Source organism: Lissotriton vulgaris, chromosome 12, assembly GCF_964263255.1.
Source record: "Lissotriton vulgaris chromosome 12, aLisVul1.2, whole genome shotgun sequence".
NCBI lineage: Eukaryota > Metazoa > Chordata > Amphibia > Caudata > Salamandridae > Lissotriton > Lissotriton vulgaris.
Window position 1 is genome coordinate 20,155,880 of NC_141700.1, and position 16,169 is coordinate 20,172,048.

The window sequence follows — 16,169 nt, forward strand, 5'->3', positions numbered from 1 at the left end:
CTTCAGAGTGGAGCTTCAGAGTGGAGCTTCAGAGTGGAGCTTCAGAGTGCAGAGTGGAGCTTCAGAGTGGAGCTTCAGAGTGGAGCTTCAGAGTGGAGCTTCAGAGTGGAGCTTCAGAGTGGAGCTTCAGAGTGGAGCTTCAGAGTGGAGCTTCAGAGTGGAGCTTCAGAGTGGAGCTTCAGAGTGGAGCTTCAGAGTGGAGCTTCAGAGTGGAGCTTCAGAGTGGAGCTTCAGAGTGCAGAGTGGAGCTTCAGAGTGGAGCTTCAGAGTGGAGCTTCAGAGTGGAGCTTCAGAGTGGAGCTTCAGAGTGGAGCTTCAGAGTGCAGAGTGGAGCTTCAGAGTGGAGCTTCAGAGTGCAGAGTGGAGCTTCAGAGTGCAGCTTCAGAGTGGAGCTTCAGAGTGGAGCTTCAGAGTAGAGCTTCAGAGTGCAGAGTAGAGCTTCAGAGTGCAGAGTAGAGCTTCAGAGTGCAGAGTAGAGCTTCAGAGTGCAGAGTAGAGCTTCAGAGTGCAGAGTAGAGCTTCAGAGTGCAGAGTAGAGCTTCAGAGTGCAGAGTAGAGCTTCAGAGTGCAGAGTGGAGCTTCAGAGTGCAGAGTGGAGCTTCAGAGTGCAGAGTGGAGCTTCAGAGTGCAGAGTGGAGCTTCAGAGTGGAGCTTCAGAGTGGAGCTTCAGAGTGGAGCTTCAGAGTGGAGCTTCAGAGTGGAGCTTCAGAGTGGAGCTTCAGAGTGGAGCTTCAGAGTGGAGCTTCAGAGTGGAGCTTCAGAGTGCAGATTCAGAGTGGAGCTTCAGAGTGGAGCTTCAGAGTGGAGCTTCAGAGTGCAGATTCAGAGTGCAGATTCAGAGTGCAGATTCAGAGTGCAGATTCAGAGTGCAGATTCAGAGTGCAGATTCAGAGTGCAGATTCAGAGTGCAGATTCAGAGTGGAGATTCAGAGTGGAGATTCAGAGTGCAGATTCAGAGTGGAGCTTCAGAGTGCAGATTCAGAGTGCAGAGTGGAGCTTCAGAGTGGAGCTTCAGAGTGCAGAGTGGAGCTTCAGAGTGCAGAGTGGAGCTGCAGAGTGGAGCTTCAGAGTGCAGAGTGGAGCTTCAGAGTGCAGAGTGGAGCTGCAGAGTGGAGCTGCAGAGTGCAGAGTGGAGCTGCAGAGTGGAGCTTCAGAGTGCAGAGTGGAGCTTCAGAGTGGAGCTTCAGAGTGCAGAGTGGAGCTTCAGAGTGGAGCTTCAGAGTGGAGCTTCAGAGTGCAGAGTGGAGCTTCAGAGTGCAGAGTGGAGCTTCAGAGTGCAGAGTGGAGCTTCAGAGTGCAGAGTGGAGCTTCAGAGTGCAGAGTAGAGCTTCAGAGTGGAGCTTCAGAGTGCAGAGTAGAGCTTCAGAGGGGAGCTTCAGAGTGGAGCTTCAGAGTGCAGAGTAGAGCTTCAGAGGGGAGCTTCAGAGTGGAGCTTCAGAGTGGAGCTTCAGAGTGGAGCTTCAGAGTGGAGCTTCAGAGTGCAGAGTGGAGCTTCAGAGTGGAGCTTCAGAGTGGAGCTTCAGAGTGGAGCTTCAGAGTGGAGCTTCAGAGTGGAGCTTCAGAGTGGAGCTTCAGAGTGGAGCTTCAGAGTGGAGCTTCAGAGTGGAGCTTCAGAGTGGAGCTTCAGAGTGGAGCTTCAGAGTGGAGCTTCAGAGTGGAGCTTCAGAGTGGAGCTTCAGAGTGGAGCTTCAGAGTGGAGCTTCAGAGTGGAGCTTCAGAGTGGAGCTTCAGAGTGCAGAGTGGAGCTTCAGAGTGCAGAGTGGAGCTTCAGAGTGCAGAGTGGAGCTTCAGAGTGCAGAGTGGAGCTTCAGAGTGGAGCTTCAGAGTGGAGCTTCAGAGTGGAGCTTCAGAGTGGAGCTTCAGAGTGGAGCTTCAGAGTGGAGCTTCAGAGTGGAGCTTCAGAGTGGAGCTTCAGAGTGGAGCTTCAGAGTGGAGCTTCAGAGTGGAGCTTCAGAGTGGAGCTTCAGAGTGCAGAGTGGAGCTTCAGAGTGCAGAGTGGAGCTTCAGAATGCAGAGTGGAGCTTCAGAGTGCAGAGTGGAGCTTCAGAGTGCAGAGTGGAGCTTCAGAGTGCAGAGTGGAGCTTCAGAGTGGAGCTTCAGAGTGGAGCTTCAGAGTGCAGAGTAGAGCTTCAGAGTGGAGCTTCAGAGTGGAGCTTCAGAGTGCAGAGTAGAGCTTCAGAGTGGAGCTTCAGAGTGCAGAGTAGAGCTTCAGAGGGGAGCTTCAGAGTGGAGCTTCAGAGTGGAGCTTCAGAGTGGAGCTTCAGAGTGGAGCTTCAGAGTGGAGCTTCAGAGTGGAGCTTCAGAGTGCAGAGTGGAGCTTCAGAGTGGAGCTTCAGAGTGGAGCTTCAGAGTGGAGCTTCAGAGTGGAGCTTCAGAGTGGAGCTTCAGAGTGGAGCTTCAGAGTGGAGCTTCAGAGTGGAGCTTCAGAGTGGAGCTTCAGAGTGGAGCTTCAGAGTGGAGCTTCAGAGTGGAGCTTCAGAGTGGAGCTTCAGAGTGGAGCTTCAGAGTGGAGCTTCAGAGTGGAGCTTCAGAGTGGAGCTTCAGAGTGCAGAGTGGAGCTTCAGAGTGCAGAGTGGAGCTTCAGAGTGCAGAGTGGAGCTTCAGAGTGCAGAGTGGAGCTTCAGAGTGGAGCTTCAGAGTGGAGCTTCAGAGTGCAGAGTGGAGCTTCAGAGTGGAGCTTCAGAGTGGAGCTTCAGAGTGGAGCTTCAGAGTGGAGCTTCAGAGTGGAGCTTCAGAGTGGAGCTTCAGAGTGGAGCTTCAGAGTGGAGCTTCAGAGTGGAGCTTCAGAGTGGAGCTTCAGAGTGGAGCTTCAGAGTGGAGCTTCAGAGTGGAGCTTCAGAGTGGAGCTTCAGAGTGCAGAGTGGAGCTTCAGAGTGGAGCTTCAGAGTGCAGAGTGGAGCTTCAGAGTGGAGCTTCAGAGTGCAGAGTGGAGCTTCAGAGTGGAGCTTCAGAGTGGAGCTTCAGAGTGGAGCTTCAGAGTGCAGAGTGGAGCTTCAGAGTGGAGCTTCAGAGTGGAGCTTCAGAGTGCAGAGTGGAGCTTCAGAGTGGAGCTTCAGAGTGGAGCTTCAGAGTGGAGCTTCAGAGTGCAGAGTGGAGCTTCAGAGTGGAGCTTCAGAGTGGAGCTTCAGAGTGGAGCTTCAGAGTGGAGCTTCAGAGTGGAGCTTCAGAGTGGAGCTTCAGAGTGGAGCTTCAGAGTGGAGCTTCAGAGTGGAGCTTCAGAGTGGAGCTTCAGAGTGGAGCTTCAGAGTGCAGAGTGGAGCTTCAGAGTGGAGCTTCAGAGTGGAGCTTCAGAGTGCAGAGTGGAGCTTCAGAGTGGAGCTTCAGAGTGGAGCTTCAGAGTGGAGAGTGGAGATTCAGAGTGGAGCTTCAGAGTGGAGAGTGGAGATTCAGAGTGGAGATTCAGAGTGGAGAGTGGAGATTCAGAGTGGAGATTCAGAGTGGAGAGTGGAGATTCAGAGTGGAGATTCAGAGTGGAGAGTGGAGATTCAGAGTGGAGATTCAGAGTGGAGAGTGGAGATTCAGAGTGGAGATTCAGAGTGGAGAGTGGAGATTCAGAGTGGAGAGTGGAGATTCAGAGTTGAGATTCAGAGTGGAGAGTGGAGAGTGGAGCTTCAGAGTGCAGAGTGGAGCTTCAGAGTGCAGAGTGGAGCTTCAGAGTGCAGAGTGGAGCTTCAGAGTGCAGAGTGGAGCTTCAGAGTGCAGAGTGGAGCTTCAGAGTGCAGAGTGGAGCTTCAGAGTGCAGAGTGGAGCTTCAGAGTGCAGAGTGGAGCTTCAGAGTGCAGAGTGGAGCTTCAGAGTGGAGCTTCAGAGTGGAGCTTCAGAGTGGAGCTTCAGAGTGGAGCTTCAGAGTGGAGCTTCAGAGTGGAGCTTCAGAGTGGAGCTTCAGAGTGGAGCTTCAGAGTGGAGCTTCAGAGTGGAGCTTCAGAGTGGAGCTTCAGAGTGGAGCTTCAGAGTGGAGCTTCAGAGTGGAGCTTCAGAGTGGAGCTTCAGAGTGGAGCTTCAGAGTGGAGCTTCAGAGTGGAGCTTCAGAGTGGAGCTTCAGAGTGGAGCTTCAGAGTGGAGCTTCAGAGTGGAGCTTCAGAGTGCAGAGTGGAGCTTCAGAGTGCAGAGTGGAGCTTCAGAGTGCAGAGTGGAGCTTCAGAGTGCAGAGTGGAGCTTCAGAGTGGAGCTTCAGAGTGCAGAGTGGAGCTTCAGAGTGCAGAGTGGAGCTTCAGAGTGCAGAGTGGAGCTTCAGAGTGGAGCTTCAGAGTGCAGAGTGGAGATTCAGAGTGGAGCTTCAGAGTGCAGAGTGGAGATTCAGAGTGGAGCTTCAGAGTGCAGAGTGGAGATTCAGAGTGCAGAGTGGAGCTTCAGAGTGGAGCTTCAGAGTGCAGAGTGGAGCTTCAGAGTGGAGCTTCAGAGTGGAGCTTCAGAGTGCAGAGTGGAGCTTCAGAGTGCAGAGTGGAGCTTCAGAGTGCAGAGTGGAGCTTCAGAGTGCAGAGTGGAGATTCAGAGTGGAGCTTCAGAGTGCAGAGTGGAGATTCAGAGTGGAGCTTCAGAGTGCAGAGTGGAGATTCAGAGTGGAGCTTCAGAGTGCAGAGTGGAGATTCAGAGTGCAGAGTGGAGCTTCAGAGTGGAGCTTCAGAGTGCAGAGTGGAGCTTCAGAGTGGAGCTTCAGAGTGGAGAGTGGAGATTCAGAGTGGAGCTTCAGAGTGGAGCTTCAGAGTGGAGCTTCAGAGTGGAGAGTGGAGATTCAGAGTGGAGCTTCAGAGTGCAGAGTGGAGCTTCAGAGTGCAGAGTGGAGCTTCAGAGTGCAGAGTGGAGCTTCAGAGTGCAGAGTGGAGCTTCAGAGTGCAGAGTGGAGCTTCAGAGTGCAGAGTGGAGCTTCAGAGTGCAGAGTGGAGCTTCAGAGTGCAGAGTGGAGATTCAGAGTGGAGCTTCAGAGTGCAGAGTGGAGATTCAGAGTGGAGCTTCAGAGTGCAGAGTGGAGATTCAGAGTGGAGCTTCAGAGTGCAGAGTGGAGATTCAGAGTGCAGAGTGGAGCTTCAGAGTGGAGCTTCAGAGTGCAGAGTGGAGCTTCAGAGTGGAGCTTCAGAGTGGAGCTTCAGAGTGCAGAGTGGAGCTTCAGAGTGGAGCTTCAGAGTGGAGAGTGGAGATTCAGAGTGGAGCTTCAGAGTGGAGAGTGGAGATTCAGAGTGGAGCTTCAGAGTGGAGAGTGGAGATTCAGAGTGGAGCTTCAGAGTGCAGAGTGGAGCTTCAGAGTGCAGAGTGGAGCTTCAGAGTGCAGAGTGGAGCTTCAGAGTGCAGAGTGGAGCTTCAGAGTGCAGAGTGGAGCTTCAGAGTGCAGAGTGGAGCTTCAGAGTGCAGAGTGGAGATTCAGAGTGGAGCTTCAGAGTGCAGAGTGGAGATTCAGAGTGGAGCTTCAGAGTGCAGAGTGGAGATTCAGAGTGGAGCTTCAGAGTGCAGAGTGGAGATTCAGAGTGCAGAGTGGAGCTTCAGAGTGGAGCTTCAGAGTGCAGAGTGGAGCTTCAGAGTGGAGCTTCAGAGTGGAGCTTCAGAGTGCAGAGTGGAGATTCAGAGTGGAGCTTCAGAGTGCAGAGTGGAGATTCAGAGTGGAGCTTCAGAGTGCAGAGTGGAGCTTCAGAGTGCAGAGTGGAGCTTCAGAGTGCAGAGTGGAGCTTCAGAGTGCAGAGTGGAGCTTCAGAGTGGAGCTTCAGAGTGGAGCTTCAGAGTGCAGAGTGGAGATTCAGAGTGGAGCTTCAGAGTGCAGAGTGGAGCTTCAGAGTGCAGAGTGGAGCTTCAGAGTGCAGAGTGGAGCTTCAGAGTGCAGAGTGGAGCTTCAGAGTGCAGAGTGGAGCTTCAGAGTGCAGAGTGGAGCTTCAGAGTGGAGCTTCAGAGTGGAGCTTCAGAGTGGAGCTTCAGAGTGGAGCTTCAGAGTGGAGCTTCAGAGTGGAGCTTCAGAGTGGAGCTTCAGAGTGGAGCTTCAGAGTGGAGCTTCAGAGTGGAGCTTCAGAGTGGAGCTTCAGAGTGGAGCTTCAGAGTGGAGCTTCAGAGTGGAGCTTCAGAGTGGAGCTTCAGAGTGGAGCTTCAGAGTGGAGCTTCAGAGTGGAGCTTCAGAGTGGAGCTTCAGAGTGGAGCTTCAGAGTGGAGCTTCAGAGTGGAGCTTCAGAGTGGAGCTTCAGAGTGGAGCTTCAGAGTGGAGCTTCAGAGTGGAGCTTCAGAGTGGAGCTTCAGAGTGGAGCTTCAGAGTGGAGCTTCAGAGTGGAGCTTCAGAGTGGAGCTTCAGAGTGGAGCTTCAGAGTGGAGCTTCAGAGTGGAGCTTCAGAGTGGAGCTTCAGAGTGGAGCTTCAGAGTGGAGCTTCAGAGTGCAGAGTGGAGCTTCAGAGTGCAGAGTGGAGCTTCAGAGTGCAGAGTGGAGCTTCAGAGTGCAGAGTGGAGCTTCAGAGTGGAGCTTCAGAGTGCAGAGTGGAGATTCAGAGTGGAGCTTCAGAGTGCAGAGTGGAGATTCAGAGTGGAGCTTCAGAGTGCAGAGTGGAGATTCAGAGTGGAGCTTCAGAGTGCAGAGTGGAGATTCAGAGTGGAGCTTCAGAGTGCAGAGTGGAGCTTCAGAGTGGAGCTTCAGAGTGGAGCTTCAGAGTGCAGAGTGGAGCTTCAGAGTGCAGAGTGGAGCTTCAGAGTGCAGAGTGGAGCTTCAGAGTGCAGAGTGGAGCTTCAGAGTGGAGCTTCAGAGTGCAGAGTGGAGATTCAGAGTGGAGCTTCAGAGTGCAGAGTGGAGATTCAGAGTGGAGCTTCAGAGTGCAGAGTGGAGATTCAGAGTGGAGCTTCAGAGTGCAGAGTGGAGATTCAGAGTGGAGCTTCAGAGTGCAGAGTGGAGATTCAGAGTGGAGCTTCAGAGTGCAGAGTGCAGATTCAGAGTGCAGATTCAGAGTGGAGCTTCAGAGTGGAGCTTCAGAGTGGAGCTTCAGAGTGGAGCTTCAGAGTGGAGCTTCAGAGTGGAGCTTCAGAGTGGAGCTTCAGAGTGGAGCTTCAGAGTGGAGCTTCAGAGTGGAGCTTCAGAGTGGAGCTTCAGAGTGGAGCTTCAGAGTGGAGCTTCAGAGTGGAGCTTCAGAGTGGAGCTTCAGAGTGGAGCTTCAGAGTGGAGCTTCAGAGTGGAGCTTCAGAGTGGAGCTTCAGAGTGGAGCTTCAGAGTGGAGCTTCAGAGTGGAGCTTCAGAGTGGAGCTTCAGAGTGGAGCTTCAGAGTGGAGCTTCAGAGTGCAGAGTGGAGCTTCAGAGTGGAGCTTCAGAGTGGAGCTTCAGAGTGGAGCTTCAGAGTGCAGAGTGGAGATTCAGAGTGCAGAGTGGAGCTTCAGAGTGGAGCTTCAGAGTGCAGAGTGGAGCTTCAGAGTGGAGCTTCAGAGTGGAGCTTCAGAGTGGAGCTTCAGAGTGCAGAGTGGAGCTTCAGAGTGGAGCTTCAGAGTGGAGCTTCAGAGTGGAGAGTGGAGATTCAGAGTGGAGCTTCAGAGTGGAGAGTGGAGATTCAGAGTGGAGAGTGGAGATTCAGAGTGGAGAGTGGAGATTCAGAGTGGAGATTCAGAGTGGAGAGTGGAGATTCAGAGTGGAGATTCAGAGTGGAGAGTGGAGATTCAGAGTGGAGAGTGGAGATTCAGAGTGGAGATTCAGAGTGCAGAGTGGAGAGTGGAGCTTCAGAGTTGAGATTCAGAGTGGAGAGTGGAGAGTGGAGCTTCAGAGTGCAGAGTGGAGCTTCAGAGTGGAGAGTGGAGCTTCAGAGTGGAGCTTCAGAGTGGAGCTTCAGAGTGGAGCTTCAGAGTGGAGCTTCAGAGTGGAGCTTCAGAGTGGAGCTTCAGAGTGGAGCTTCAGAGTGGAGCTTCAGAGTGGAGCTTCAGAGTGGAGCTTCAGAGTGGAGCTTCAGAGTGGAGCTTCAGAGTGGAGCTTCAGAGTGGAGCTTCAGAGTGGAGCTTCAGAGTGGAGCTTCAGAGTGGAGCTTCAGAGTGGAGCTTCAGAGTGGAGCTTCAGAGTGGAGCTTCAGAGTGGAGCTTCAGAGTGGAGCTTCAGAGTGGAGCTTCAGAGTGGAGCTTCAGAGTGGAGCTTCAGAGTGGAGCTTCAGAGTGGAGCTTCAGAGTGGAGCTTCAGAGTGGAGCTTCAGAGTGGAGCTTCAGAGTGGAGCTTCAGAGTGGAGCTTCAGAGTGGAGCTTCAGAGTGGAGCTTCAGAGTGGAGCTTCAGAGTGGAGCTTCAGAGTGGAGCTTCAGAGTGGAGCTTCAGAGTGGAGCTTCAGAGTGCAGAGTGGAGCTTCAGAGTGCAGAGTGGAGCTTCAGAGTGCAGAGTGGAGCTTCAGAGTGCAGAGTGGAGCTTCAGAGTGCAGAGTGGAGCTTCAGAGTGGAGCTTCAGAGTGCAGAGTGGAGATTCAGAGTGCAGAGTGCAGATTCAGAGTGCAGATTCAGAGTGCAGATTCAGAGTGCAGATTCAGAGTGGAGCTTCAGAGTGCAGAGTGGAGATTCAGAGTGGAGCTTCAGAGTGCAGAGTGGAGATTCAGAGTGGAGCTTCAGAGTGCAGAGTGGAGATTCAGAGTGGAGCTTCAGAGTGCAGAGTGCAGATTCAGAGTGCAGATTCAGAGTGCAGATTCAGAGTGGAGCTTCAGAGTGGAGCTTCAGAGTGGAGCTTCAGAGTGGAGCTTCAGAGTGGAGCTTCAGAGTGGAGCTTCAGAGTGGAGCTTCAGAGTGGAGCTTCAGAGTGGAGCTTCAGAGTGGAGCTTCAGAGTGGAGCTTCAGAGTGGAGCTTCAGAGTGGAGCTTCAGAGTGGAGCTTCAGAGTGGAGCTTCAGAGTGGAGCTTCAGAGTGGAGCTTCAGAGTGGAGCTTCAGAGTGGAGCTTCAGAGTGGAGCTTCAGAGTGGAGCTTCAGAGTGGAGCTTCAGAGTGGAGCTTCAGAGTGGAGCTTCAGAGTGCAGAGTGGAGCTTCAGAGTGCAGAGTGGAGCTTCAGAGTGTCAAGAGCAATGCCAATAGCTCTAACTTTAACAAAGGCAAAACCATTGCATTGTAAATGCTTGTTAGAAGTGCCGGTGCTCAGCACCGGCAGGACCCGGCCCACTTAAAGTTCTGCTCCCAGCTTCCCTTCCTCACTCCCTCCCTCTCTGTTCCTTCCGCCCTTCTTGCCCTCGCAGTCCCTTCCTCTCCTCACTGCCCTCAGTACCTTCCACTTCACTACTCACTCCATACACTGCATTTCCCTCCCCGATCAGTCACACCACTTCCTCACTCACCTCAGTCCTATCAGCTCTTCTCTATCCCTCCCTTTTTGCCCCTCATTCCCTTCCCCGCCGTACTTCCCTTGGTCTATTCCCCTCAGTACATCTGTCCTAAGTTCTTTACCCTCCACCTTTTCTCTCCGTTCGTTTTTTTAAAACCGCCCCCAACTTTCCCTTCGTCTCTCCACCTATGTTTGTATTTCTGTCCAATTTTCATCAAGTTTGCCTCGACTCCAGCTCCGTCGCCATATCCATCCTTTCTTCCCATCTCCATCCTGTATTCTATCTCCAGCCTATCTTCCTGTACCGGATACCTTGTCTATAAGTCTTACAATACATTTTCCTTTTTTTCCCCTTGGTAAGCTTGCTGATAAGCTCCATCTTGCCTTCTTCTAACTCCCACCCCGCCCCCTTTCCTCTCCGTTGGTATTTTTTATATATATTTTAGCGCGCACCACCACCGAAGTGTTCCTTGGTGCGTAAAAGCTCGTCACGCCACCCAGCTAAGTGGTACTCCTTTTATGAAGTTCGGATGGGTGAAAGGCTGAGTAAGGCTGTCGGAGTTCTGATCAGTGAACTTCCAGCTTTGCATGCGTCCTTGCTAACACTGCTGAGATTCTTTTACCCCCTCCATCATCTTCCTCCCCTCCTTTCAGCACCCCTATACATTAACTGTTGATAATGGATCGGAATGAATTGTTCTCGCTACTCACCCTCATTTAAAAAAAAAAAAAGACAAATGGAAAAGTTTGCAGTCCCAGCAAAGCTGAGAGAAGCTTCCACCCTGAGCAGAGATCTTTCTCCCGCTCAGCAGAAAGCGGAGCAGGGGCCTCCGTCCTGGCAGACTGCAGCTCGGGGAGCCCGGCCGTCCATTAAAGGAGCGCCCTGTGCTGCTAATGCAGAAGAGATTGCTCAGAACTCAGCGAGAGCTTTTATCCATTTAACCATCTTTAATATTTTACGTTGACAGAAAGAGAAATCTTTGTCATGTTTATGGCCCTGCAAGCTTGCCTCCAGCAGGGTGAGCAGAGACACGACCATGTTTCTCCGAGGCGAGGCAGGAATGCCTCGGAGAAACCAGCGTCTTTTTCAGATTCGGGGGCGTGGTTTTCGTTCTCTCCTCTTCCCATTGGCTGGAAGGTAAAATTCCAGCCAATGGGAAGATGAGAGAAAGAAAAGAAAGAACCTTAAAAAAACGCCCACGAATCCGGAAAAGACTGGGCTAGGACCGAGTGACCCCCCTCTCCTCCAATGGCTGGCCAGCATTTACTAGGCCAGCCAATGGAGATAAGGGGCGGGTTCCAAGCCTCCTAAGAAACATTAAATCTTCGGGCTCCGCCCACACTGTTTCTTTGCACTTATTTTTTTGCAAGTTAATACTGCTCCTAGCATTCCATGCTGCTTTCCAGCGTGGCCAGCCCTCGCTACAAGTTGCAAAACATACTATATAGCAGAAGGAAAGCCTTTCCCACTCCAGGTTAGTTTTGGTATTTAGCATACACTTACCGAAAGGTGGCACCTCTAGGTTTGCAAATACTCTGTATGTTTGCAAGTTACTAAGGCACATGCAGTGCAATGTATATCACTTACATTTTAAGTCACTCTTTGTAAGCGGACTTACTTTGATTAAACATAACTTCTCGCCTGATTGGTAGTCTCACTAGAAGCCCATCATATAGAGTAAATTTTAATTTAGAAAAAACTCAAGCCCTTGCCTTACCTATAGTAGGACATATTTATTTATTCTTAATTCATGGCCTGCCCAAAATCTTGTTCTTCTCTAGAGGGAGAAAAGGAATTTACATTGCTTCACTAAATCCGAACACTTTGAATTCAATATGAGAAGCAGGTTCCGGTCATGCACACCCTTTAGCCTACAAATCACTAAAGCCAATTCTACCAGCAGCCACCCATCTTATCAGAGACATGAGAATGCAGGCATATCACCCAGTATCTAACGTACCATGCTATCACGAGTTACACTAACTCACAACAGTCAGTCTTAACTGCAAGGCAGGATGTCAAAAAAAATACACTACAAAAAACTGAGGAAAAACAGTTTCTTCATTATCAAGCTTAGGGTAGGGAGTTTAAAATCAACCAAAACTTCAAACAATTTACAGTGTTCAGGGAAAAATATAGAAAAACTGCAGTACTTTAAACTGCTGTTACCCTAAAATAATGTGCATGGCCAAATGCAGCTGAAAAGACAAATATAAAACCAGCGTACTTATGCCTTTGAGAGAAAACGCATGCTTAGTAAAACTGGTAAACACAGTGCCCAGTCTGCGTCAAATCTGCCCCATTCTGCTCCAGGCTGGTAATTACCTTCTTCATGCCTAGAAGATACAAAGATGTTGAGAGCCATTCAGTTATAGCATGAGCCCCCCCACCCCCCCTTTAACTGTGCTGTCATCAGCTAACTTGCTGCACAACCCTTTTAGTGCGCAAGGGATAAACTGGTTTCTTGAGTAACCCAAACAGTGGGCGGGCTGGGAATCTGGCTCTGTTCATTCCAAACATGCAATCTGTAGCATCCAAAATATTCAACTAGGGCTGCAGTTTGGGGCAATCCTCTACCTCCGCATTCCCTCCAGCATGCATCTGTACAGTTAAGCGGGCGGGCGCTATCAGTGAAGTGTTAGTTCAGTCACAGCTTCACTTTGATACTTCTGGCTGGCGTCTGTCTCTCAGCGACTATGTCCTCCCACTCAACTCTTGATCTATGAAGTGGCTTCCTAATTGCTCCTCCCACCGCAACTACCCATGGGACTTCAAGGTCTGCTGGATGTGCAATTGCAGCCAAGATAGGTCACAGACAATTGGTTTGTCAATGTTCTTAGTGAGATGTCATTTTTTCAAGCCCCCCAAAGAATGCTTGGATGCGTGAACCAAAGACTCATCTGATATCATCAATATTGTTCTCCTTCTGGGAGTGAGAAACTCCAGCTTTTAGAATGATTTCATCACTCATCAAAAACACAATTCTACAACCAGAGACACTCATTTTCCATTCTGCGTACAGATCTTCCGATGTGTAGGAGTGGTCCCAGTCACCGGATAAGTCCCAGCTGCGGCATTTTTTGCATAGCCATCTTTTTATTTGCGTACCTAATAATGTTTGATCTCTACACCAATGCTATCGGACTCCATTCTGCCCCGCTCTATCATGGGCCGATTGCAGGATGCCTGATGGCTTCTTGCGACCTTTGGCACCCCCAGACCTCCTTCGCTCAGTAGTAAATACAATTATTTATATTGGATTTGAGTAATGTCTTTTCTGACTTGCTTTTCATTTCATGCATCGCAGCCTCCCTACAATTGAACTACGAAAGGTTCGTATGGCAGGAAAACAGCCACTCTAACAAGTGCCTGCTTGCAAAATGTGATTACTACAGCCAGGTCTAATCGTTTGAAGCACACACTTCCAGCAGAAAAAAGAATCTGCAGATGCTAGTCCTGCATTTCGACTCCAGATCAACACCATGAACCGCACTGACTCCGCATATGGTTGAAGAATTATTTCCTGTCCCAAAGTGCTCATGGCTAAAAAGCCCACAATAGCTGACTGCATCATATGACAGAGCAACTTGGCAGCACTGCAACTCACATGCCAGGATCTCTCTGCCAGGCAGACTTTGAGGAGAGTCATTCAATTAACAGCTTTAACACTCAAAGGCTGGCAAGACTAAAGAACAAGAACACAATAGGTTAGGATCACTTGGTACCAAAAACAAGGAAGGAAGGAAGGAAAAGGGCATTAGGGCCCATTAATAAGCAGTGCCCCTGAAAGGCTGGTAGGATGTGCTAAGGCAGGATCAGCCATGTTAATCATGCTTACATGGCTAAAAGGGCAATAGACTTGGCAAAGTCAGTCAATCAATCCCCAAACACATTAATGGCTCTACATTTTCAGTAGTGAAACACTATGAAACAAATCTATATTCATTTGCAATGTATCGAAATCTATAGTTCTTCTACTTCAAGAAAACATTGTTGAATAGAGATCTTCAGGGTCTATGAACTGTTTAGTTTCTTTCTTGGCATGCAAGGAGTGCGTTTTGTTAATTTTCGAGGCCTCTTCTTCAAAAGTACACAGATGCAAACCAAGTACAGTGCCACTCTCAAACAGCAGGGGGTTTAGAACTGGAGAGCATATGCTCAAATTGGTAGAATATACAGGATTGGGCACCTTTCTCTAAAAGCCAAAGTTACTAAATATTGTTACCTAAATAAAAGATGCTTTTTTTGTTTTCATGACCTTTAACCATTTGATCATTGCCATTTCACTTAAAATGACTGGGGAAATAAGATGCAGCAAACGAGAACCTGCATAGAGAACAAACTACACAGGAGAACATGGAACCTGACAAACACCAACAGCACAGTTTGAACACTGGATATCAACCCCTCTCATGTAGCCTTTTATCCGCCCAAGGAAATTCTTCCCATCTGACAGCGATGGGGTGAATGGTAGCACACCTAAAAATACACAAACCTCCATTCTGCACTGTCTACAGCACTACCTATCAGCACGACAAGAAGGCAACATGTGAAAGTTCACATCCTCCGGCATACTCCATGCATCCAACAGCACATACACGCTTATGCCAACAAAACCAGCACAGCAGAAAGTAATTAACAATAAAAAAAAATAAAGTTTATTTATTCTGTACCTGAAAATAATATTTTCCAGATCAAAAGGGTACTCTATGATGCCAGTTGTGGGAACTCTGACACGCAATACATCCTGCTGGGTGGGCAGGTATCCTGGCAACGAAATTCGGTCCACATCAGTAAGATAACTGAAAAACAAGAATCAGGTCAGTCTCAGGGCCTACATTTTCCCCAATTTTTCTGCTTTGACCAAAAATAAAAGTAACAAGGTGTTAAAAGAACGACAAGTTAGAACAGCAGAACACCGGATGCAAAGACATCTACGAATATTGAACGTTACAGTGAATGTTCACCAAGACAGATCCCATGTCGCAGTGCACGAAACAGGCCTACACTCGCACCCCAAAGTGCATTCAGATCCAACCCTTCATCCTTACCCAATCAACCGCCCACAGCAGAGCCTTTAGCTATTCTGCAACAAGAAAACAAATACTCTGTGAAAAGATCGTGAACTGGCAGAGGTGTATATATGGTATACACAAAGGAGCTATTTAACAGTTTCACAAAACCCCCAAACGAAGGTACATTCTGCAAGGGCTAGAAACCTTTTGGGGCAACAGGAGCATAGAGGAATGAAAAAAATACCTCCAGAAAAGCAGCTGCCTGGCAAATTTCGTTCTGGACATAACTGCTTCTGCCAATAACAGATATGAGTCAAGCAGAGGGGTGCAGACTTTGGCTCTCCATCTGGTCCTCTAACTTCCAGCATTTGGCAAATACCACTATCATTCCAAAGTGATTGCTGAGCAGGAAGATCTCCACACAGGTCAATGTGTAGAAGTTCTACTCTACTTTTTCACATTCAGCTAAGTTTTTGCTCAGCTTGACTTTGCAGTAACAAAAAAAAAACAAGGAAAATGGAAAGTTGGTGAAAGGGTATGCTACAAAACAGAAAATTATGAACAGATAGAAACATGGTGATGGCAAACAGACAGGATTATTTGTGCAACTGTGCAGCAGGGTTTCTGGGTGGGATGAGCAAGACAAGACCACACCTTCCCCCAACAGACTCTGGAAAATTAAAGTGGCAGCTTTGGTACAAAATCAAACAGCAGCAGGATTAAACTGGCCAGGACATCTGCTAATCTTGCAAATGCAGCTTAGCGTCCTGGCAAGAAGCGTGATACTTACTATTTGGCGGAGTCGGACAGCTGATATTCTCGCCGTCTATCATAGCACTCCTGGATTCCAGGGTCATTCCACAGCATCTTAATGGCGCTGATGTAGGGCTGCTCGAAGGTACAGACCTTTTCAACATCCACCTCCCGCATGAGAAGTGCATTGGCCTAAGGCAATAAAGAATTACACAATATTGATAAGTCACACAAAGACACCTGCACTAAACCACACAAAGGTATGCCCCCCAACAAGACACAACCATTGCACCAATCAAAAGCAATCTCAATCTCTACAAAAGCAGATAAAAACCAAACACCACAACAGAATCCTGTTTGTCAAACAATTACCTACAAAAATCTTACTTGCGTTTTAAATTGTGAGACTCAATTAATCAAAATAGTCATCCCATTAAAATGAGTGCACTTACACGCAGGCACCATACATGTCACAAAAAGTCAAGTGGATGCAATGCACAGGCCTGTTAGAATCACAACTGATAGAAAACAAGCATTAGAAATATTTCACTTACATTTCAACTAAGGCTCTAGTTCATGTCACTTCTATAGTTACTTCTGGCTTTAAACAACTACTATCAGAATGAGGACTGTCTAGTAGGTGCACGCGATAGTTAAGTGTTCAAAACGGTACATGGTTCCCATCTGGCACCAGGCCTTACACAAGATTTCTTCACAGTCGTGCCCCGGGCAACAGAGCAACCTATTGCTGTCGCTGCCAAGGCTTCCCAAGAAAAGCAGCAGCAGATAATTACCTGTGTACTGCATCTGCAAAGTGAGCTTTGAAAAAACCAACGATCGCCCTGAGCAGCAGAAATGACAAGGCAGTGATCACAGAGAATGAATGCTCAAGGCTCGAGGGCCATTAAGACTAGACACACCGCTTCAAAATCCTGCCTCAGATCAACAGACACAAGATGGTTACAAGACAAGCAACAAGCTGTGCTTTCCCTACTTGGGGCCGCCTGGGCAAAGGCACAAAAGAGGGAGATAAGGGGGTGATTAAAATGTAGGTGTGCCATCCTGCCATTGGAGAGCAAACAATACTTAGGGCAGAAGAGAACAGATTGACCGTTCTTTGCTGGTTTAATTTACAAGTCAACTTTCCTTTTTCAGAAATAGGTCTATTCTGGAGGTAC

General features: G+C 49.2%; 1 protein-coding gene across 1 annotated transcript in view; it reads right to left on the reverse strand.

The window, feature by feature from the left end:
* GNA11 (G protein subunit alpha 11) overlaps positions 1-16,169 on the reverse strand; it is a 178,044-nt gene that overhangs the window by 100,920 nt on the left and 60,955 nt on the right. Inside the window, exons 3-4 of the mRNA XM_086946763.1 lie at positions 15,029-15,183; positions 13,897-14,025 (exon numbers count right to left, since the gene is read on the reverse strand). Coding sequence (XP_086802889.1) covers positions 13,897-14,025; positions 15,029-15,183 — 284 coding nt within the window. The remainder of the gene's footprint in view (positions 1-13,896; positions 14,026-15,028; positions 15,184-16,169) is intronic.